The 24,345-nt window shown below is 39.4% G+C and overlaps 2 protein-coding genes across 2 annotated transcripts; one reads left to right on the top strand and one right to left on the bottom strand.

The window, feature by feature from the left end:
• The first annotated feature begins 717 nt into the window (after window positions 1-717).
• Window positions 718-4,883, top strand: hdac12 (histone deacetylase 12). Its single transcript, XM_084716388.1, has 8 exons — window positions 718-919; window positions 1,025-1,168; window positions 2,024-2,183; window positions 2,267-2,460; window positions 3,398-3,548; window positions 3,937-4,053; window positions 4,374-4,516; window positions 4,620-4,883. The coding sequence occupies exons 1-8, from the start codon at window positions 827-829 to the stop codon at window positions 4,641-4,643; spliced, it is 1,026 nt and encodes a 341-aa protein (XP_084572514.1). The 5' UTR covers window positions 718-826; the 3' UTR covers window positions 4,644-4,883.
• A 4,676-nt stretch (window positions 4,884-9,559) lies between these two features.
• Window positions 9,560-24,116, bottom strand: trmt9b (tRNA methyltransferase 9B). The gene is made up of 4 exons (XM_084716387.1): window positions 23,830-24,116; window positions 13,694-13,893; window positions 11,986-12,159; window positions 9,560-10,862 (listed from the first exon to the last, which is right to left on the bottom strand). Exons 2-4 carry the CDS (start codon window positions 13,845-13,847, stop codon window positions 9,916-9,918), a joined length of 1,275 nt encoding a protein of 424 aa, XP_084572513.1. The 5' UTR covers window positions 13,848-13,893; window positions 23,830-24,116; the 3' UTR covers window positions 9,560-9,915.
• Between the last annotated feature and the right edge of the window lie 229 nt (window positions 24,117-24,345).

Below are 24,345 nucleotides of genomic sequence, written 5' to 3'. Positions count from 1 at the left end.
TCAAGGGGACGATTCACCCTAAAATCAAAAATTCAGAATTTTCCTTTTACCTGTAGTGCTATTTATGCATAAATTTCTTTCTTTCTTTTTTTTTTCTGGTGCGAGTTGCAAAGTTTTGGAGATGTCAGCTGGAGAGATGTCTGCCTTCTCTCCAGTATAATGGGAATAAGTGTCACTCGGCTTGTGGTGCTCAGACCACCAAAATCATACATTTTAAAAATGCAACAGCTGAGTCTCTTTCCAAAAAAATCATGACCCTGTTACCCAAGATATTCCACAGACATTCCTGTGAGCAGTTTTAAGTAGGAAGGTTCTGGTAGGTCGTAAAACAGTTTTGGTTCATTATACCGCAAAAATATAAAGGTCAAGAGGTTAAGAGCAAAATAACCTTAGAACATGTACATGCAACTGTTAGATTTTAGATAGCAGTCTCTTGTGTTAGAACCAGTGTGACAACTTACCAATGTGACAAGATGCCCTGTTCTCCCCTATTTTATAATGCTCACAAACGGTTTGGATAAAATACCTGACATGCATCGCTTATATAATACAAAGACAAATCGGATGAGATGAAGCTGTTCGACCGTCACGCTGCTGCACAGCTGCAGTGTTCAGTGTGAACCAGTAGATGGCGGTAATGAACCACGTTAACGTCACACTGTGTGTAATTCTGACTCCGTCACAGCAGATGGCAGCATTACAGAGGACAAACAGTCTCACATCCGTCAACAAACAGGACACCTTCAGCACGTTTCATAACATCAAACTGTTCATCCTCACCGTCCCTCTGTCTGACGTCAGAGTGTCTCCAACATCAGTCAGAGAAATGAGCAGCTGCATTAAACAGATGTTTCATACAAGAGCTCGACGGCCGCTCGGTGCAGCTTTAACCTCCTGCAGATGTTTCCACGCTGAACTAGTGAGAACAACTCTGTTTTTTTTACTGAGTGTTTCACTGAACATTACAAACTCAACGTGCTGAGTCAACACTGACCTGACAGCGAGTCTCCTCTTCACCTGACAGGTGAGACCAGGCGCCAGCGGACTTCCCATAATCCATCACAGCAGGTATGTGTGCGAGCTTCCAGCCAACCACAGGTTCCCCATGGGCAAGTTCCCCCGAGTTCTACACTTTCTACTCAAAGATCAGGTGATTACTGATAAACAGGTGAGTCACCCTCTGATGCTTTATACTAAAAATACTACTGTTGTGATAAGTATTATTTTAATTTAGTATTTCCTGACTGTATGCTTGTATATGTATACATTTATATGGATTAGATAACTATACACACTGTTTTATTTAAGAAATTTTATACTTGATCCTATTCTATTCTTTATTTATTTGTCTGTGTGTAGCATGAAGGGACTACAACTCTCATTTCATGTGTAACCATGTTTTGTGTGATAAATTACCTTGATAACTATTATAACATAGTGCTGCAAATCAACAACATTATCAATTAATCAGCTGATGGAAATTTTTGACAGAAATTTAGACAATTTATTGATGATAATGCTGCTTTCTCCTGGCTTTATATCACAGAAATTACTGACACACTATGTAGACATTAATGCATCAATTATCATAATACAGTAAGATGTTATTCTGTATCGTGAGTACTTTTACTTTTTGTACTTAAAATATATTTGGATGCTGATCTGGGCTGCATATTTAATTGTAATGTAATCAAAATCACAATATGGTCAAGTGCAATAACCACATTTCAGAAGCATCGGTTTTTTATTATAGTGCTGCAGACAAATCTGATTCTTCAGATGAAAGAAACCATGTTTGTTTGGTACAGATGCAATCAAATGTCACATCATCATGATTAATTTTTTTTTTTTCAGGGAAAAAGGAAAATGAAAAAGTGATCATGCCCACTAATTGTGAATAATATATGTCTAAATAATTGAAATATCCTTATTTTTCAACATTGTGCAGCCCTAATACTTACTTTTACTGCAGTAAAAGATCTTCTTACTTCTTCCACGTCTATAATTTCTCTCTTCACAGTAGGTGTGGGTGCCTCAAATTGCCTCTAAAGATTTACTCAGCTGTGTGCACACAGAGGAATACTTAAACAATTTCATCAGTGGTAAAGTAAATGAGCAGGAACAGAGGAGGACGGGTTTCCCCTGGAGCGAAGGCATCGTGAGACGCTGTCGATATGAAACGGGTGAGAGGACCGTCTGAAGTCTCCTGATGGTTTAACAGCTAGGCGACCTGAAGAGATCACGTTACCTGCTCTGTTGTTGATAGGTGGGACTGTTCTGGCTGCTGAGGTGGCTCTGCAGAGAGGTCTGGCCTGCAGCACAGCAGGAGGGACACATCACGCTTTCCCAAGCTTCGGCTCAGGGTTTTGTCTCCTCAATGACCTGGCAGTCGCAGCCAAACACCTGATCTCCTCTTCGACCAAAAGGAAGGTTCTGATTGTGGATCTGGATGTGCATCAGGTAGTGTTCACTTGTCTCTGCTACTTCTAAAGGGACAGTTCAGATTATTTGAAACAGGTTTGAGTAAGATATTTATCCTCAGTCAAGTTATTACTTGCAGTAGATGGCGGTCGGCATGCATCAAGTTGGGAGCAGCAGCCGACGTACTGGTGTGTTGTGGGAAGCAAAATGAATTTTAGCCAATATCATTTTAAGTCTACTCTATATTTAGAATATTTTCTCCACTTTACCTTGGTGTTAAATAGCTTTTCCTGACAAGAAACCACCTTCATATAAGCTTAATATCGCTCTCTCCAAACCAACCAAACTTCAGTGACAAAAACAGTAATTTTACCTCTCAGAATACAGGAGTTGTTTGTCTACCGCTGCCTCTATTGTTCACTTTGTTTGTGTTTTTGTGTGACTTTGATGATTCCAAACTAAGCTTTTAAAACACAGAAGTCACACAATAACACAAACAAACAAACAGATCGACGCAGCAGACAACCAACAACACTGGTGTTCTGCACAGTAAAATTACTGTTTTTGCCAATGGAGTTTGGTTGGTTTGGAAAGAAAGATGTTTGGCTGATATAACAATGGTTTCCCGTCAGAAGAAGGCTGTCAGACAACAAAGTAAAATAGTGAAAATAGTCTAAATATAGCATACAGTTAAACTGATGTTGAGTTTTTTTAATATGGGCATTTTTAAGTGGTCCACAGTTGTACATTGCTTAGCTTCCAACACTGGTCCTCCTGCTGCTCCAAACTGGGAGCCAACTACCATCTCCAGTAGGTAATACACTTGACTATAGATAAGTACCTAATACATCCCCACTACAAATAATCCGAACTGTCCCTTTAATTTGGTTGCATTACACCAATATGTCATAAGTACAACAAATTTTGTCTTTGTTCCTAGTTGATAATCGGTAAAACCTCCATCTTTGTCCAACAGGGTGACGGCACTGCATTCATATTTAAAGAGGACCCGTGTGTGTTTACATTCTCGGTGCATTGTGGGAAAAACTTCCCCCTCCGTAAACAACAGAGTGACTTGGACGTCAGCGTGGAGGATGGGCTGGAAGACAAGGAATACCTCAACACAGGCACGTTAACACAGGCTGTAATAATAAATACAAACTGAAGCAATTTACTTTTCATCTTTAGATAAATTTGAATCTTTGAGCTTTAGAAGCCCCAGAAAGTCTGTATTTCAAGTATTGTTTACTGTGAGCTGTGAACACAATTTGTCATTATTTGGATGCTTTAAAATTAAATGATAGCATTGAAAAAATTACATTAACTGTTATTCACTTTCACTTTAATGAATTTCACAAAACGTTTTTATTGAAGTTTCCTCAAAAAGCTCTCTCAACTTTCTTTTACAGTGTACAGTTGAAATGCTTTACATATTGCACTCGTTTTTTTTTTTGTTTTTTGAATATTGCAATAAATATCGTATCGCGTCTAATATAATCTTCTAATGCTCCACAGTGGAGTCTCACCTTCCCTGGCTGCTGGACACTTTCTGTCCCGACCTGGTTCTGTACGACGCAGGTGTCGACCCTCATTGGGAAGATGAACTCGGGAGGCTCCGTCTGACTGATCAAGGTGAGCGATCAATTTAGACGCGTTTCCACCTGAGGAACCTGGAACTTTTAGTCCCATGAAGTACTTCTCAAGGAACTAAATGGTTCCTTCAGCCCACTGTCTGTGTTTCCACTGTGGTCTTAAGACCCAGAAATGTTCAGCCATACAAGCCCCACCCCCAAAGTTGCTGTACTTTTGGAAAGCTCTACTGCTTGGGCAGGAACTTTTGACCTGGTCCCTACAGTTGAAGTACAGTTGCTCCAAAGGTTCCTAGTTCCTGCAGTGGATCTCCACTCAAATCATTACTAGGCTGTTTTTGACTGACTGTGAATGTCTCTCAGGGTTGTATCAGAGAGATCTGTATGTGATGAAGACCGTGGTGAGCAGAGGTGTTCCTGTCGCCACGGTTATCGGAGGAGGATACTCTAAAGACATCGACAAACTGGCCGTCAGACACTCCATCGTACACAGAGCAGCAACTCAGGTACAGGATACATAAATGTTATTGGATGAAACTTTTAAACACATAATTATTTATGTTAACAGTGAACAACATGTCATAAACATTCATGTTGTTCATATTTCAGGTCTGGAGGGAGTGTGGAATGTAAAACCTTTACGCTGTAAATCAAGAGGACCTTCACATCCTAACTGATACTTGATCTATTGGAGCCAATGTCACTATTGTTATTTGTCAATAAAAAACTGTTAATGCTGTATGCACCAACTGTTTATCAACTGTATATTTATATCCTGTACATGCAACAGCTGTACAAGAATCATGAAAAAGACGTTGCAGACAATTAACAGACTCCCCTATCATATATTAATCTGCTGGACAGATTATGTAACAAGTTTTGAAATGAAATCTTGTTTCTGGAAGGTGAACTCTTTTTTTTTTTTTTTAGTTCACTGAAGAGGGTATTTGAAGCTAACAAACATACAATATGTGATAAGTGATTGTACCTAGTTTTGAGAAACAGCAGGAGTCCTGTTGTAGCAAAACATATTTTAGCCACTTAAAAGAAGGCCCTAAATAAACAATAACAGTTTAAGTGTACGCTATATTTAAAATATTTTCACCATGTTACCTTGCTACCAAACAGCCTCTAAATATGGGATACCCCTGTTCTATAAGCAAAATAGTCCAAAATTCTCCAAACCAACCGTACTCCAAATCAGTAATTTTACCTTGTAGAACATAAGAGTTGCTAGTGTGCCGCTGCCTCAATCTTGTAGTTTGTTCGTGTTATTGTGTGACTTCGACAAACTGAAACTATCCTCATACAAACAGATCAAGGCAGCGGTACAGCAGCAACTCCCATCAGAAAAGACGGTCTGACAGCAAGGTAAAGCTGTGGAAATATTCTAAATATTGCCTAAAACACTTTTTTCTCACCCTGGACTACAGCAGTTACACCAGTGCTCCTGCTGCTTTTTCAAACTAGGGGCGTGCCGAGCCAACTATCCCTTTAATCCACTGGACAAATTATGTGTCAACACTAAATGAAATCTTGTTTCAGAACTGTAAACCTGTTTTTGGTATACTGGAGAGGATATGTTCAGCTAACCAACATGCTGTATGTGATCTGTTAACTAAAATAATCGTAACATAGGCTGTCTTGATTATTTTTGTTATTTTGGCTGTAAAAGTGTCTTAAAAAAATGCTATGATTAGTTGCTTTGGTTCCCTTTTTTCAGAACAACTTCAGCTTTCAATGTTTTTATGCATCACTGTATGTTTTGACTATGTAAAACTATTACTAAGTAAAAAATATAAAACGGAATTGGATCTTTCAGGTTTTTACTGTAACAGAAAGTGGAAATGAACATGAACACAATAACACAACATAAATTTGAATTATCAACTATAATACATATGTACAAAAATATTTTCACCCCTGGACATTCAGTGTCTCTTTTATTTACAAATGTCCAGGTGTTTTGGGGCCCTTGTGATAATGTAGGAAACAGTTTCTGTGCAGCTGTAGGCAGAGACCCACATTGCACTTCTCACACTGCCAGGGAGGGCTCCTTTTGCACTGTCGCCCTCCCATGCTGGCTCTCTGTGCCTTTTCCTGTCCATGTCTGCTGGTTGTGAGGACATGGAAATGTTTGTGTGTGTGTGAGTGGGGGCCCACATTTCCGGGGTACACCCAGGAGATGAGCACAGAGCTCCTCCCAGGAGTCCTGGCGGCTCGTGTGGTTCAGGCGTTGACTGGCACATACCTTCTTGTGGATGACGTAACTGTTTGTCACAGCAATGTCCAAGAAATGCTGGGAAACAGTTACATACCACCTCCTGGTCTTTCAGCACACTGAATGTGTTCCTAGCATTTGGTGGTGTCCACTCCACCCATGTAGTGGTTGTACTCTGCCACTGCTGTTGGTCTAGGGACGGGGACCCTCTGAGATTTAAGACGATGGTCCTTCAGCAGACAGCAGCCTAAAAATATTGCAAACACAAGACAAAATACAGTGAGACAAGAGAGAAATGCATTCATCTTGAAGTGAGGTAACTAAAGAATACTGTAAAAAAAAAAGGCAAGTAAGGCACACAAAAAGGTACACAAAACACAAAAAACATACAAAATAAATAAGGTGAGTAAAAAGGTAAACGAGGTGAGTATAAAGCAAGTATGGTAAATATAGTATATAGGCAAATATAAAATATAAAGTGAGTATAAAAAACTGTTGGATATAATGTTGAACGTCATATTGACAATCCTACAGAAAACTAGTAAAGTAATGCTACACATGATATTGAAAGTTAACATTTCATACAAAGCTGAAACCTAGTTTTACTGAAATGAGCACTGTCAGAACTTTTCTATAACTTATTAGCTTTTCCAAAATTCATTACTTACTCTCGTCCGGATGGCTTTTCACAACACGAACTCGGTCCTTCGTCTGGGTCACTGTACTCCTCAATAAACCGTCTGGGAGCATTTCTTTCTCTTGCAGACTGTCTTGACGTTATTTCTCAAAAATATTTCGAAAACTGCGCTCTTTCTGCTCTTCCTGCTCTCCGTCACCTCGGCCACTTCTCCTCAGCTCCCGCAGTTCCACTGCCCGTGTGTGTGTGTGTCTGGATTCTGGTCTGTGATTGGACAACCAGTAAGATGCCTACCGTAATATACTATATATCAATGCAAAGCTTATCTTCTGTAGTTCCAGGAACAGTTTGAATTTTCTCTCTAGCACAAACGGTTGAACAGTTACGGTAAAGTGAACTACGCATGACAAATAGGCGGCGCTGATGTATTCGTCTCTGATTGGACAGTTGTTACACGCGAAGGCAATGGCCTACCGTAATACACCGTATATGACAGGAAAGCTCATGTGGTCTAATTTTAAGAACCGTTTGAAATTCTTGCAAACGGTTGAGGAGCTACGGTAATTTGAACAGCGCATGCGCCGACTCGACCGTAAATAAAGGGAATTTGGGAAGTAGAAGCTAATAGTCTTTAAAGTGACTCTCTGATACAGTATGTGACATGTTGGCTGAAGAGTGATTCCAGAAGATGTTTATTTTTTTGTTTACCTCTTTAAGATACTGTATTATTAACTGTAACTATTAAATATTCTCTTATTGAACTAAATGTGGTTGACTGAAGATCTACCAAATGATTACAGGTATCATTCGTGACAGTGAATGCAACACAACACAAGAAAACTCATGAACAAAAAAAAATATTTAATGAGGAAAAACAAATGTATTTACATCAGGTCACATATAAGACATTAAGGTACCAGAGTCACTTCAGGGCAAACACAGTTGGTCCACACATACTGTACTGATAATCAGGATGAGTACCGTCCTTGGCACGATGGGTACACATAACCAGTACGTTTCAAGTTTATTTTCATGTCATTCACTGACATCAAGCAGCGACATATTTGTGGTACAGTGCAATGTTTATTCACAGTATATGAGGCAGTTGATTGGCTGAAACACACCAGAGGTTTAGCTCAGCTTGTTACTTAAACACAAGACAAAATACGACACACACACTGGCAACACGTTCTTTGAAACACAACAAGCAAATGCACAAATGTTCTGGAAGATATTCTGCACAACTTCGAGCTCTTTAAGATACTGTTGTTAAGAGAGATTACTACACATGAGCAGATCACAGAAAGAAGTCAGTAGCAGAGAACTTGTAAGTTTAGCTCGTCATATTCAGAGTTCAAGAACGTGCAAATTGTAAAACAGGCAGACACAAAATAAATTAAGAATTTTCCACATTTAAGAGCAGATGGAAGAGTATACTGTAATCTCACAAATTCCTCTTTGGCAAATATTAAAAGTCCAAAGAGGAAAAACAGTGCACATCTTTAACATGTCCCTTCTGCAGAAATGCTTTGTTTAAAGGAGTTAAAATCATTAGCAGCGCTGGAGCTTGCTGTGGTTTAATAGTAAAAAAAAAACAAAACAAAACAATTCTTGACACTAAAAGAACATGCACTGGATATCTGGATACTGCTTGTTGGTTTTATGTATTTAAACAAAATAAATACTTTAAAAAAACGTGGCATTGTATACAGTGACAGCCATTGTTGAACACCGCCATACTGTGCATTTTCCCCTGCTGCTGCAAAACCATATAAAATAATATTCAATGCTGGATGCATACAGGTCTGACACACTCAGCTGGCTCCAGGGGCCATATTACAGAAACATCCTAACTTATAGATCCTAACTTTGGAAACCACGGTGATTAGGGTTAGAACCTGATTTAGGAATAAAGCATTTCAGATAAACAGTTCCTGATGGTGCATTCAAATTCAAATTCTGTTCACAACTTCTGTATCATAATTACAAGTTCCTGAGTTGATTGAACTCAGCATTAGTATAAATGTTCCTATCCTAACTTAAGATATCGAAAAGTCTGTTTAACAAGCATCCTAACTTCCCAAAATCTTAAATGAACTTAAATCCTAACTTTAGGATAACAATAAAGCTGTCCTAACTTTTCACTTTTCTACCTGTAGTAGTTGGTAACTTACTAACAAGCATATGTAACTATTGTAGCATTCAGTAGCTAACAGTAGTGTCTGCTAATGGTGGCTAACGGTAGTATTCTCCAACGGTAGCTAGCGTAATGGTAGTGTTTGTCAGTGGTTGCGAACAGTAGTTTTCACTAACAGTCGCTAACAGTAGTGTTCACTAACAGTAGCTAATGGTAGTGTTCGCTAATAGTAGCTAACGGTAGTTTTCACCAGTAGCGGCTAACATCAGTGTTCACCAACAGTAGCTAAGGGTGGTATTCAATTATGGTGGCTAAATACAGTGTTAGCTAACTTGATGGCTTTTGATGAATTTGGATGCAGTAGAGACTTTGTCTGCTGCTCATGAGATACAGCACATAGGCTGTCCACCATATCCAGCATCTATTGTGTAGCAGCCATACAGATTTAAAAAATTAGCTAACACTCCTGTTAGTAAGTTAGCTACAACTACGGGTGGAGAAGAGAAAGTTAGGACAGCATAACAGTTATCCTTGAAGATTTTGGGACATTTGGATGCTTGTGAAATAAACATTTTTATTAATCTTAAATTAGGATGGAAACATTTATTTAGAAATGGTTAATCTGTAATGGCTTTTCTTTCATATTACCATGGTTACCAAACAGTTAAGATGGGACCTGCAATTTATAGTTTCTGTAATGCAGCCCCAGGACTACTAAAAGAGAATAAAAAATTAAAATGTCCAAACAGTTCAGTAGAGAATTTTAGCAGTGGAGAAATTTAGTGTTACTTCAACAATGGCTACATCTGTATATTTAAACTTTTCATTTTAAGTTCAGTCTAGTAATAATCAAATGTGTGATTCAGTGCTAAAACTTGAGGCAGATTTGATGCAAAATAAAAAGTTAAAATCAGATTTTCCATAACTGAACTTTCTCTGCCACCACACACCAGTTGGCGTGATCAAAGTAAGTGTGTTTGACATGAAGCTCCTCGACGTGATTCTCTATCAGCTCTGCCAGTTCTCCCTCCCTGAAGACATGATAGTACCTCAGGCAGGAGCCCTCCACCTGCTCCTCGCTCCCCTGACGACTCCTTGTGCTTTCCTGCTTCTCTTTTCCCTGCGGACCTCTTTCCCTTCCGTCTCCACACGACTTCAGGTGCTCCTTCTGGAAGGGGACCAGATCAGGCAGGGCCAGAGAGCCGCACTCCTGGGATAGAGACACTGAGACGTTTTCTGTGCCGTTGTTGTTGGTGCTGCTGTTGTTGTTGTTGCCTCCAGGATCATTTTGTCCCTTGTGCAGGTCTGTGACCGAGTCAAAGACGTCCTCCTCTGATCCAATCACAGATGGCGGGGAAAAGAAGCTTGAGACCTGCTTGATGAGGCCCCGTCCTTTCCCTCGCTGGCTGGCCTTGTTCCCCTCGTTGTCCCCTGTGGGTGAAGATAAAGTGCCCAGGTCTCTGGAGGACGAGCGGGAGATGGCTAAGCTTCCAAAGTCGAACACGGAGTCCAGAGACCTGGAGAAGAACCACAGTCTTTGCGTCCTCTGCTGTGGCGTGGTGCATGTCAGATCCTCTTCGTCCGCCACGGAGGATGTGCTTCTAACCTTCCTGTGCTTGTCGGTGTTGTCTATGGCTTCGCTCACGCTCTGAGCCGTGGCCCTGCGTCTGGGTTTGAGGCTGGAGGGCGAGTGAGGGTTGGGGTTCCAGGGGACGAAGATGTCCTGCTTCTCAAATTTACGACGTTTCTGCTCCATGGCCCACACGTAGATCATGATGCGTCCGCCCACTCGCAGGGTGCGAGCCATCTCCTTTATTGCTCGAATACGCCGCTCTTTGGTGGACAAATGATGGATGACTGTGAAAAAAATATTAATTTGTCAGAACTTAGTAGGATGATGAAGTAGGCATTAATTTCATTATGATGTATCACAGTCAACAGAACACATTATCTACTCTGGGCAAAAATTAATATTGTGGTGGAGAGTGGCTTCTAATTACACTCTTTTGTTGGAGGAGGAGCATTAATTATTTCACACTATTGTTGAACTAGCAGTTTCATGTATGAACTATTTCTTTCTACAGTAGAATCTACTCAAACTGTTTTTTTTCTGCAGTAGAATCTAATGCAACCATGTTATTTCTGCAGTAGAATCTACTTTTTGTTGGAAGATGCACAAGTTTTATTGCACATGGTTGTTCAATCTACCAGAACTACTTTAGTTCTGCAGTAAAATCTAGGGGAACTATTTTCTTTCTGAAGTAAAGTCGACCAGAACTACTTTCTTTCTGCAGTAGAATCTACAAGAATTCTGCTGTAGAATCTACTGGAACTATTTTCTCGCTGTAGTAGAATCTACAGGTATTTCTTCTTTCTGCAGTAGAATCTACCAGAACTACTTTCTTTCTAGATTGATAATAATTGGGGGTTGGGGATTGTGTGAATATTTTTTCTGCTTCTGGATGGGGGCAGACCAGAAATAGTTTGGGAACCACTGCTTTATAACCTGTTGTGGTTATCATTATAAAGCATTATGAATATTTATGAGTGTAACTATAATTATGCCTTGTTTTAAGTCTAATCAAGGTAATTTATTATCATTAAATATATAATCATAATGCATCAAGAGTAGGCATTAATTTCATTATGATGTGTCACAGTCAACAGAACACATTATGTACTCTGTGCATGGCTGCATGGCACACATTAATAGTGTGGGCGGCTGCTGTTGTCTTCTGTTGTAATTATGCTCTTTTGTTGGGAGAACACACATGAATTATTTCACACTGTTGGCCATGCAGCATGAGCTGGTGGTAAACTGATGTTTATCATTATTAGGAGTTCATTTAATTTGAGGCAAATGGCAGCTGCAGCCGTTCGGCTTCATGCATAAGAGGGGAGTGATTTGTTACCGAGTGGGAGGAGGAATCAACAACATCTGAACCTCCCTTCATCTATCTGTGTGAGTGTGTGTGTTTACCTGCGATAGAGAGCACAGCGTCGAAGCAGCCGTCTCTGTAAGGCAAGTGCAGCCCGTCGCACATCTGGACCTCGTGTCCTTGGCTCCAGGCAAAGTCCACCAGGGGGCGACAGACATCGCAGCCCAGCTTGAACACCTCCTTGTTGATGTGGAGGTACTTGCCATTGCCACAACCTGCCAAGGTCAAGACGGTCAGGTACAACACTGGTGGCTTAAAATACTTATTCCCTCTCCTAAAGGGGAGACAATTTAAATTTACTGCAGAGATTTTCAATTTACTGTCATCCAAGAACCCCTTACGTGATAGAAAATATATCAGGGACTCCCCATGTAGGCTGGAAGCCTCTCGGAATAATTAATAATAATCACGACCTATTTTTTTACACTTCTATAGTCTTAGTTATGTGAAAGAACAACACAAGAGAAATGTGTTAGACAGACATTAGACATGTATTAAAAAGATCTGCACCACTTTAACACAGAACACCCATAAAACAATGCATCAGACAACAATTTAATTAGATGCATGAGAAAAAGGCTTATTTGAAATGCATTTCATACGCAGACAGTGTTCAACATCAAGAGACAGTGTTTCACCCTGAGTGGATACATACAGTCGGATAAATGAAATGCAATTTTGCAGACTTCATCACCTCCTTGGCAAGACACTGCAGACATTTAGGCTGCCCGTCTTATTCATTAAGATTATATTGGAGGTACTTCTCTTCATATTTTCTTATTTTTGTTATTTGTTTTTCTACAAGTTATATATTTGTTAGTTTAGTACATAATGCATATGAACTATTTCATATTTTAAAAAATGAAATATTATTAATCAAACTATTTTTATTAAAATTTGCAATAAGAACTTCTGCAATTTTTGAATCACAGGAGGATTAATTTTACAGGTGAAATGTGTGTCAAAATACCGATTTTCGATTAAATATCATCATGCTGCAGACAGGGGATGGGGTTGGGCGACCGGACCGATATATCACCTTGAGACAATGGGCTGAATCCATCACCGACTGTTTTTTGGGACAGATATTTGTCATCTTATTTTGCTAATGTAATGATTTGCGGAGCAAAGCAAGCGCTGCTCCTCATCATCAGCACACTCTGATCCAGCTGGACTGTGAGTGCACTGAGCTGGGTGAGGAGTGAGAGGAAAAGAGCCTGCAGTCAGACTCTTTTCACTCTTTTCACATGGTGAATTAGGAATTTAATTTGACCAAACCACAGCCGGTGATTGTTGGAAGAGTGAACAGACTAACAGAGACGGTTTAGGTGAGTTTTACATGTTTTACACGTTAACAAGCCAATTAAGCTCATCTTAGTTTGGTAAAAGGGAGACACTTTAATTCAAAATGTATATTGTTGTTTTTTTGCTGTTTAAAAAGGAAATCAGGTGTGAGACTATTTAATTTCTTGATGCTTTCTAAGTTTGTTTATTGTATGTAGTGAACGTACGTATCATAGCTCCCAGCTGAGACTTGAGAGAACGGGAGGAAAGTAGGAGGGGGGAGGAATATATCGCCAATCGCCGATGGGTGGGCTGACGATGGTCGGCTGGAAAATATCGCCCAGCTCCAGCTGCAGAGATGTTGGTACAGATCTCCACAAAAACATACCATAATTAGGTTTGTTCCATCACCAGTATCGGAGAATGCCTCTGGCTAAATGCTGTTGAGTGAGTGTTGACACTCACCAATGTCAGCGACGATGCTCCCGGGCTGCAGGTCCAGCAGGAACTGTCGCACCTTGGGCCAGGCTTTATAGCGGCTGTCGTTGAAATACGGAGCGATCTTGTCGTAGACGCTGTGGACGTGGTCTCTCTCGAGCTGACTGGCAGCCTCCTCCATCGTGTCCGTCCAGGCTGCCTCCTGCTGTGGCCTCACAGTATCATGTCTGCAGGGACAAACGTGTCCAACCTGCTCATTTCATCATGATCAATACATCACATCTTAAAAATCTATACATTATATCTAGGCCTGGGCAATATACCAATATTATATTTTACAGTAATATGAGAGATATCGTCTTAAATGTTGGATATCGTTATGTCATAACTCTTGTCTTTTCTTGGTTTTTAAGGCTGCATTACAGTTAAGTGATGACTGTGTTGTCAGACATTTTGTTGATTGTTGTCATGTTATTGTTGATTTTGTGCATTATAAGAAATTTTTCTATGTAGTGTAGACTCTGTTTGTATTCTTATATTTTCACTGCTACTACTTTATTTTCTGCTTTTATTCTTAATGTCCGTACTTTCACTATTGTCTGCCTGGTGACTACAGATGAAAATCAGCCTTTCAGGTTAACACTGGCGTATTTTCAGAAGTGTTATTAATAAGCGCTGTTCCTGTCAAACTGAAATAGTCGTTCATTCATTGGTGAATAAAAAATATCAATTTGGACCCTTGCTTGTCCCTTGCTACGAGCTTGTTAAGGTCCAACAAGGTCAGCCGGAAGCTTTAATCAGCAGACACACTCAAACATCTGTCAGGCAGCAGCGGCAATTTAACCCTCCATTTTGAACTTCAAGTACCAGCTGCTGTCACGATCAGTCCTCCACCTCGCCTCCACCCTACAGTCCTCTAGAGGGACACACTGATGTTACACACTCAGGATTAATTTGTCATCAATTGTCTGTGTTAAGAAGAAAAAATAAAGCAGAGCGAGGATCATAAATTAACTAACGAGGTAACAGAGACGTTAACAGAGAGGAGGCAGGCGGTCTCTGTCCGCGTCACGCAGCACTCAGCAGCTCCATTTCCACAGCAGCCGTGTCAAATTGTTTTTTCGGTAATGCCGAGGCAAAAGGTCAGCAACGTAAATCATCTTTGTTGGCAACAGCACGCCAAACAAACAACATCCATCATGTCTGAGTGAAAGTTCCCTTCTCAAAAGTGCCTGTGAGCGGACACCAGGCCGCCGCTGGGTTTTTATATATTATAATCAGAGACATAGTGGGGTGTAAACCCACCTCTTTAAAATGAGCCGGAGAATTAACTCATTTATTTTCAGATCAACTGAAACCAACAAGGGGAAATAAACAGTTCATACCCACCTCTGACTTTACCACTACAGCCTTAATTATAATGTATAATATAAAGTCACACTACCCATGTCTTTATTACACATAAAAGTGCCAAAGTGCAGAAATTGAAACTGGAATAACTGCCTTGCAGTTGTGAGCTTCCACCAACCTGTCAAGCTACAGTTTACATCCATATCTGTATAATATATGTACAGTATTTTAAAGGGCTTTAACAAAATGTATTCATTGTATTTTTCATCACTATGTTGATGATGTCTTCACTTAGAGACTATTTTTACATTGGACTGATAGAGAGCTGAGCATTTTGCTGTCACAGTGAAGCTGACCTTTGACCTTTTGGAAATAAAATGTCCTCACCTCATCATTTTGTCCCGCTAGACATTTGTGTGAAATTTTGTCAAAATTAGTGAGTGAATCCTGGAATTATGACCAGAAACGTTTTGTGAGGTCACACTGACCTCAGCCATTGACCCCCTCAGTTCATCCATGAGTCCAAGTGAACATTTGTGCCAGATGTAATGAACGTCCCTCCAAGTGTTCCTGACATATCGTGTTCACGAGAATGGGAGAGACGTGGAGTGAACTTTCACCTTTGATCATCAAAATTTAATTAGATCATCCTTGAATCCAGGAGGACGTTAGCGTCCAGTTTGAAGAAATTCTAACGATGCATTCTTGAGATATGGACAGATGGACTTTGAATCACAGAGACTTTGAACTTTGACCACCAAAATCTAGTCACTTCATCTTTGAGTCCAAATGGACACTCGTGTCAGATGTAATGAAAGTCCCTTCAGGTGATTTTGCTTTCATATGAATGGGATGGACATGAGGTTGCAGTGGTCTTGAACTTCTCATGAGTTCATCCTCGAGTCCAAGTGGACATTTGTGGCAAGTTTAAAGAAATTCCGTCAAAGCCTTCTAGAGATGTCATGATTATGAGAATGGGATGGACGGACTTAAGGTTACACTGACTTTGAACTTTGGCCACCAAAAGCTAAGCTAATCACTTTATCCTAGAGTCCAAGTGGACATGGGCATTAAATTTAAAGAGATTCAAACTTGCATCACAGCATTCTCAGAATGGGATGGACAGATAGACAACCCAAAAACAAAACGTCTCCAGCCATGGATATTACCGACACAGAGGAATAAAAATACCTTTTGTGTATTCTCTCCCTTTGTGTTTTTGCTGATTACTGTCTTGGTCAGGTCTCCCTAGAAAAAGAGATTCTTAATTTCAATGATTAAATAAAGGTTAAATAAATAAATATTTAATTCAGTGTCGATGGAAGATGTCAGCATCTCTGTAATCCAGGACGACCCTCACTGATTCTGAGGAGGACTTTCAATCTTCCTGGAGATTTTGAGGCTAACAGGTAAACACACGGGTGGACCGTCAGCCTGATGACCTGATTTTTTTAATCATCTGACAGAACTGCGTAAATGAATGAACGAATATCACTTAACTGTTACACCTTTAGTTGAGGTTGTTCATCAAATGAAAAAGATGTTTCTTTTCCTCTAGTACATCACTGTGGATAGTTATTGTCCTCTCACAGTCTTTATTCACAAGGATTAATAAGAAATTATGCTCTGATAATGTGTTAGAAAAGATTATGATACAGATAAGTAATGAAATATACTTTGAAAACCATTCATGTGTAGAAAAATTATTCAATGAGTACAACCCCCAACAAAGTTGAGACAGTGTGTAAAACAAAAACTTTTTGACTTGTATTCAACTGATGATGATACTTAGACAATATATTTATTTATTTTATGTTTTATTTTATTTAAGATATTTAGTGTTCAAACTACACTCATACTGAAATTGATGCCTGCTAAAACACTCCAAACATGTTTTTTGAGCTTTCTGCGGCTTTTCCAGTTTTTTGTTTTCCCCTTTTCCAACTTTTTGGTAACATGTTGCAAACATCAAATTCAGACTGAGTGTATATTTACAAAAAAAAAAAAAAACTATAACGTTAATCAGTTTGAGCATTAAATATCTTGTCTTTGTACTATATTCGATTAAATATAGGTCGAAAAGGATTTGCAAAACACTGCATGCATCAAATCAATCACCACTAAGACAGAAATGCCTCTCAGTTACCGTTCAGCTGCTGAACAGCGCTGCAAAGATGATCTGATTAATGTTCAAAGTTCTTCCGTCGTCTCCCGTTTCAATTGTTGTTTATCCGACGCAGACACATTCATTCATTTCTTCTGCGCCTCCATTACAGTTATTCACATCCACTCACAGTTATTCACCCTGACATTTATTCGTTTAATGTTCGTCGTGTCTGTTATTGTGTCTCTGCTTGTTAGCAATTTTTCCCCATATCTTGTTTAACAGCTAATTTATGTAGGTTTCTGATTCTGTTTTTCTCCACTCTGAGTTTAATTAATCCCCAAAGTTCATTTATGTGCTACAGGTTTGTCTTGGCTGATCACCAGGAGAATTTATCAGTGTAGTTGTTGCTGCCCTTTAGTCTGTCTCAGTGGACGAGTGATTAAAAGTGTTATTTAAAAGACAGTTCTTTGGTTTATGTATGTCGAGTCTTCCAACGCATGACATTTGTTGATAATAATTTCATGAATGGCAGCTTATCACATAAATGAGTAGTTTACTGTTTAACTTTCAGAGCTGCATTGTAGAATTTCAGAGCCGACTGCAAATTTAGGGATTATGTAATTGTGATGTTTGTGTTATGTCTGGCTTTCACAGCTCCCACTGCAGTCATCTCAGTTTATTAGGATGCGGCCCACAGCTCCTGCAGTGCTACTGCGGCTCCCTCAAGCACTACATGTACAAAGAGTTTCTTGACATTATCATACAAAAAGATTAATACTGTTATTACACTGTTTTTTTTTTTTTTTGACAAAACAAATATCTCAGATCAAAAGAGAGCTCTGCATGAGCTCTCTTTTGATCTGTGTGGTTATCTTTCATAGCGTATTATCATGCGGTTTTAATTAATTTCATGCAAAGCAAACCCACACATAACAACACAATTCCCATCACATGTTGTCAAAGAGGAGATTTTGAAAGCGGAGGCTGAAGTATTTAATCAAACCGCAGTAACTGTAACAAGATTTTAAGAGCTGCATTTTCTCAAAAACATATGGAGAGAAAATTTCTCACATGCTTTCTTGCAGCGCTGCATGTTAATCACATTTGGCTCTTTAAACTTAAGCATGAAAAAGAAGAAAGTTGGCTTATATACTGTCCTGCTTGTCATATCTGTGCCTCTGCTCTGCATGTTGGCGTGTTTAGTGGGTGTTGAACAAAGCAGCACAATGTTGTCTTTAGTCTGTTTCTATCAACATTATTTATTAATTTGTTTTGCATGTGCTGTATTATGAGCCCCTGTGTTGCATGTGGAGGTTAGGGTATCTCACAATATGATCCTCTTTTATTTTTATTATTGTTCTGCATGCTTATAAATGTTAAATAAATGATAATTTCAATCTTATATTCTGTTTTTAGGGTGACTTTCTTACATCTGTCCAGAGACTAGACTACCTGTTAAATAAACCAACAAACAAATAACAATAAATAAACTTAACAAACTTAAGTATTATTTCAAAAATGTGGGCTGTTAGAAATATTTTGCTTTCATAAGCTTTTAATGATGAAAATATGATTTTAAATGTGATAATAGTAAAAAGGTTCAAAAATCAGAATTAAAGTCACACAATACATGATCAGTGCACAATATGGGTACATTTTTTAAAGGGTTAAAGATTATGAATCGACTGCAGGAAAGTCAATAATTGGAAATTTAATAGTAATTATCGACATTATGATCACCTGTTTGTTGCTGTGTGTCATCCCCTCTCTCTCTCTCTCCCCCTTTCCTGTCCTCACTTCAGCTTTCCAATCAAATAAAGTGATTAAAGGCAATAAAAAAAGCATCAAGTAGTCAAACAGTGAGAAAAAATAAATCACGTACATGTCAAACTCAAGGCTCGCCGGTTGAATCCGGCCTGGCACCTCATTTTATCTGGCGCACGAGAGCTTGCAAAGAATATAATCTGTGTGGTTCAGTTCTATCCACAAACTACAGGTTCCAGAATCCGTCCACATTTTATTATCTGCACACTCGCATCATCTAATCGCTAGTAACATTAATAGTAGCAGCCAGGCAAAATACCCAAGAAAAGCAAAGTTGGTGCAAAATCAAGGCAATTTTATGAGAGACAGAGACGCAGTGCAACAGTTTACTGTAGTAAAACTTTGCAGTAAGAAAAACAGAAGCAGAAGTTAAACGAGTCTGAATTTAAAAAAAATGTTTGAGGAGATGCATCAACACAAGTTGTTTATTCTTCAGCCAGAACAGGAGCTGAGATTTGAACTAGTCTGCAGCTGGCTAACATTAGCCTGAAGAGCTAGAAAGTCTACCGTTGCTCGGCGACACCATCAGCTGCTCTGTCTCTTTGTAGTCTGTCTTCTCTTTATTCTGTTGACTTCCTGCAAACATGCTTCTGTGTGTGTGTGTGTCTGTGACCAGCGCCAGTCACCAGTCAGGGACGATTCTGGTCTGGCGCATCCCTAGTCACAGCAAAAATTTATGCAGCAGTGAAAGTCGGCTTCGTTGTGGCTAAAGAAATTTCTCAATTGTTAACAGTATTTTTTAATTGGTGCATTTTCGAAGCGGTGCATGAGGAAGATACACGCTGATGTGATGCTGATGCGGCCCAGGATGAAACTGAGTTTGACACCCCTGACAGCACAAAGATGAATTGATAATCATCATATAATCGCAATGTAACACACTGAATCGCAAATCAAACAAATTGTGAGATTCCCACCCTTTTGTTGCAAAACATCTGCTTTGAAATCGATGACAGTTTTCAACCCATCTTGAGCAGCGTGACAAGGAGGGATTTTCTGTCCTGTGATATATAAAGATCTTTGAATCACTTGTGATGGATGAAAGTTGTCAGTGTCGACTCACACCAGCTCACATCATATATCACTGCCATCATACGGCTGCCATATGTTAGAAAAATCAATCACACGTTCCAAATATATCACAACTTTAGCAAATATAAAAAGTTCACCTCCAGCTGCATTACATAATATCTACAATCCACTTACAATCCACTTCCAGCTTCTCTAACAGTGTGAAAATCTGCTCCTGGAATTAACAAGTCAGACTGTCCGTTCGCTTCCACCATCCATTTCTGCCTCAGGTTTATTAGATATGTCTGCCTGTAATGAAATTCACAATAACAAATCTAAAACAGAGCGACGCTGCCTAATGAAGCGTGTAATGCTACTGTGCACTTTGCTGATGAGGTAAACCGGAGGGAAAGCTATCAGACGTTTCCCCTCCACCTCTCTGAAAAGACATTAGACTGGCATGTCCGTCCTTCAATCTGATATTGTGTGCACACCGCCGTGCACAATGAACATTACTGGGAACATTTACCACAGGATATTAGTGACAAAGTCCAACCTGTGCTGCATTAAACCCACGTATTGTCTCTATAAACGGATCCTCAGTGTGCATTACCAGTCTGCTCTGTGCACTCCATCTGTAGGTAAATATAGTGTGAGCTGTGCTGTGCAGCATCACGTCCTCCTTCACTCAGACCTATTTCTGGACCACCATCATCTGCATCACCCCAGCCAAGTGGAAGGAAAACATCCCTTATGTAACATTGTAATCTGGCCTCCTTCAGTATCCTCCGTGCTCAGTTTCGCCTCAGTTTCCCCCTTCTGCTGCTCAGTAAACTGTGGCGGTCCACGGCGGGCTGATATTACGTAACCGGCAGCTGGGGAGGCTGGGAGCACTGCCTCTGACTGACAATGGGAACTAAAATTAAATCAGGTGGACAGAGGCAACGTCTGGCAGGCAGAGCTGTCCAAGGTGCAGGACATTCAGCCATCACTTATAGTCTTTTGTTTGGCTGGTCTTACCTGGTAAATCTCCAAATATCAAAAAAGCTCTAGATAAAAATAGAATTTAACTCGAGCCGACTGATATTATTGGCCAATAAGGGCCGATCATAGATATGTCAGCTTGTATGTTGTCTGTTATGCATTGATATGACAACTGCTATTTTTACCGAATGTATCACGTGGAGCTGCAACGATTAATCAATTATTAAATTAATTGCCAACTATTTAGATAATTGATTAATCATTTTGAGTCGTTTTTTAAATAAAAAATGTCCAAATTCTCTTTCTTCTAATGTAATCCAGAAAACGATGCTTGAGGTGATTTAGACTTAGCACAATGAGGAACATTAACGAGGGGAAGAGAAGCTCCCTTACAGGTGTAAATGCCAAAAAGCTTTACTTGTTTTACAACCTGCCCCTAACGTACCCTTCCTAAGCCCCGCGACCTTTTGCTCTGTGAACCAATAGCAGTTGAAAAAACTTGGTAGCCTACCTCATTCAGCTTTCTCCTTTTCCTGGAAAAAATAATATACAATCACATCCTAAGTTAGCTAATGTTAGCAAAACACTAGCTAATTAGCTGGCTAATGACTGATGCAGCTGTAGATTAAGTGGCTAGTTATAATTTAGCTAACATTAGCAATCTTAAAATATGAATACGTCGCCTTTACAGGTCCCCCAGTAACGTCTTTTAACCATCTTCACAATTTGGTTTTCTTTTCAGGAATGAAGAAAGTTGACCAGTGGGATCAAGTTTACTTAACTGTCACTGGAGCACAAAGGAAAAATTGGGCAGGACTTAGGAAGGGTCATTTGACCCCGTTTCCTCTTCTATGCCTATGTCTGTGCTGAAAAGACAACCAAATATTGAAGAAGTTGCTGCAGGAGCTGTAAAAGTGACATATATTATATGTTAAGTTTACCAGTGTTAGCAAAGCCAGCTAATTAACTAGTTAATCTATAGCAATCATTAGCTAGCTAATTAGCCAGTGTTTTGCCAACATTAATTTGATAGTTAGCTAGCACTTTGGTAACATTAGTTAACGTAAGATGTAACCGTGTACGGTGTGATGACCCTCTGAGCATGTTTCTTCTGCCAGGAGTCTGGTGGGCGGAGTCTGATTGTCAGGAAGATGCAGCTCACGTGTTCTGGATATATAAGCTGACCCACAGGCTCACAGCTGGCATCCACCCTGTGTTACTGATTATTGGTTTGTTTTTACGATTTGTGTTATATCTTATTATCTTACACATTATCTTTGTTTTTACATTAAACCTTTGTGTGGATTCCAAGTTTCCTCAACTGTAATTGGATCACAGAGCCAAAAGGGGCGGGACTTAGTCAAATGACAAACAGAATAAAAATAGTCTGCAATTAACTGATTCTGAGGTTTATTTAGCTATTTATTTCTTCTTTATTTATTTTCTCAATGTTGATTTCTAGGTTTGGTTGACAATGTCTGTGTTAAATTATTTAACATTCATTCATTATCGTTGAGGGGGCATTAAATATTCTTTAACATGTTAAAGAATATTACTTTACTAAAGAAAGCAGCCTTCTGGGTTCTTTTGCATATTCATAATGGGAACCCAATCCACACTGAAAAGGTCTAAAAATTCATATCAGCCACCGTGTCGGTAATCTATGAAATTTCCCCCCACTTAAATCAGTATCAGCATCAGTCTCAAAAATCACACACTGGTTTGGATCTAATTTCAAACATTTTATAGCTCGTACAATGACCAGCAGCTTGGCTTTAAAGTTTTACATATCTGTCTTTAAACAAATGTTCCTGAATCTGTGTTGATAAGCGAGCCCTCAGGTCAGAGCTCAGCAGTGCGTTGATGAGATTAGTGGTGTGTCTCTGAACAGACGGAGCTGCTCTGTGATTCTCCAGCCGCCTCCAACCACTGGACAAACACAACGAGGAACCACAGCAGAGAACTGGTTCACCCATCAGGTGTGCCAGCGACAGTTCATGAGTCAACATCAACATGTGGAGAGACGGTCTCAACCCTCGCTGCCTCAACCATCTATTGTTCTCTCACTGCAAAGTATACGAGTTGTATCAAGAGCAACATATATGTTGTCCTATATGTTTTTACACAACATAATGCTGATTTTCTTAGTTTCATAGGCAGCATTTTATGTATGTATGATCCTTTTGCTTAATTCAAGCTGTTTCGTTTGGGTTTTCTTTGTTTAAATTTAATTAATTGCAATTATTGGGGTATGATCAATATATCGGTCCACTGATATTGTCAGCAGAATATCGGCCTATGGATCTATATCAGTATTTGCATATGTGTTGTCCTATATGAAAACGTTTTTTTCTTTTTTTTTAATATATAAAACATGGTGGAGATTGTTTTAGTTTGTCAGCTTTAGAGGCAGTATTCTATGATTTTTCTTGATTCAGGTTTAATATATACATATATTATGCTCCGTTTGTGTTTTTTTTCATTCACAGTATCTATATTATGATATATTATTAATTGATTTTCTTTGATTGATAATCTTTAATATTATTATAGACAATAAAGTTTATTAAACTCTAAAATATTCTTCTTCAATTACCTATTTTTGTTTGATAGCCACATTTTAGGGATTTTTTTGGGGGATATATTCTACATTATATTTTTGTTAAAAAAAAAAAAAAGTTTAATACATACATATCAGATTTTTTTTTTTTTACTATACTATACTTTTTTTTTTTTAATCACTCTCGGCCCCAGAAATCCAGTATTGCTCAGGCTCTGATACATATTATGTTGAATTTTTAACCATTTTTTTAACGTTTAACCAGCCGAGTTATAACTTATAGTGTTTGCATTTCCTCTAATCAACCGATAATATAAACCCACTCACCGTACAACGTGTAAACCGCCGTGCTGTCCGCCTCTCTCCTCCTCAGGTCGCGGGAGGTGTACTTCCCTCTCTGCACATGCGATCGATCTATAATCTGATCAATAATCCACCGTGTGGATCAGAGGCACGCGCTCCACACGGCGTCGCCGAGCACATCATCAAAGACATCGTGACGACGAGGACAGCGCGAGACAACCGAGGAAACACCTGCCGAGAGAGAGACCGAGCGCCAGCCGCGTACTGGCCGCCGGACAGACGGTATTAAATCCACAGCATGTTGTTGAGCCTCTTACCTGTCAAGGTGGAGAGGAAGTACACTGAGAGTTCCGGCGAGGTCTTTCAAATTAAAAGCCTGAGCGGTTTGCCTGAGCTGGAGTGTTTTTAAAAGACCTACCTCTTGATTTAGACTGAGTTAGACAATAATTGTACTTATTTTTTGTAACTACTTTGATTTATCTGTCATTTTATTATTATCTGTATTGTTTTGTTCTTATCCCTTTTATAATTTGTATTTGT

Source organism: Lutjanus erythropterus, chromosome 4, assembly GCF_056507025.1.
Source record: "Lutjanus erythropterus isolate fLutEry1 chromosome 4, fLutEry1.hap2, whole genome shotgun sequence".
NCBI classification, from domain to species: Eukaryota; Metazoa; Chordata; class Actinopteri; order Lutjaniformes; family Lutjanidae; genus Lutjanus; species Lutjanus erythropterus.
The sequence above is the reverse complement of the archived record's forward strand: the minus strand, read 5'-3'. Positions and strand labels throughout refer to the sequence as shown.

Bases quoted from the DNA above. Each gene is read 5' to 3' on its own strand.
- trmt9b (XM_084716387.1), bottom strand. From the start codon at position 13,847: ATGGAGGAGGCTGCCAGTCAGCTCGAGAGAGACCACGTCCACAGCGTC. The intron at 12,160-13,693 runs GTGAGTGTCAAC...TGACCTTGGCAG, and splicing joins GAGCATCGTCGCTGACATTG to GTTGTGGCAATGGCAAGTAC. The intron at 10,863-11,985 runs GTAAACACACAC...TTTTTTTCACAG, and splicing joins CGCTGTGCTCTCTATCGCAG to TCATCCATCATTTGTCCACC.
- hdac12 (XM_084716388.1), top strand. From the start codon at position 827: ATGAGCAGCTGCATTAAACAGATGTTTCATACAAGAGCTCGACGGCCG. The intron at 2,184-2,266 runs GTGAGAGGACCG...TGTTGTTGATAG, and splicing joins ACGCTGTCGATATGAAACGG to GTGGGACTGTTCTGGCTGCT. The intron at 4,517-4,619 runs GTACAGGATACA...TTCATATTTCAG, and splicing joins TACACAGAGCAGCAACTCAG to GTCTGGAGGGAGTGTGGAAT.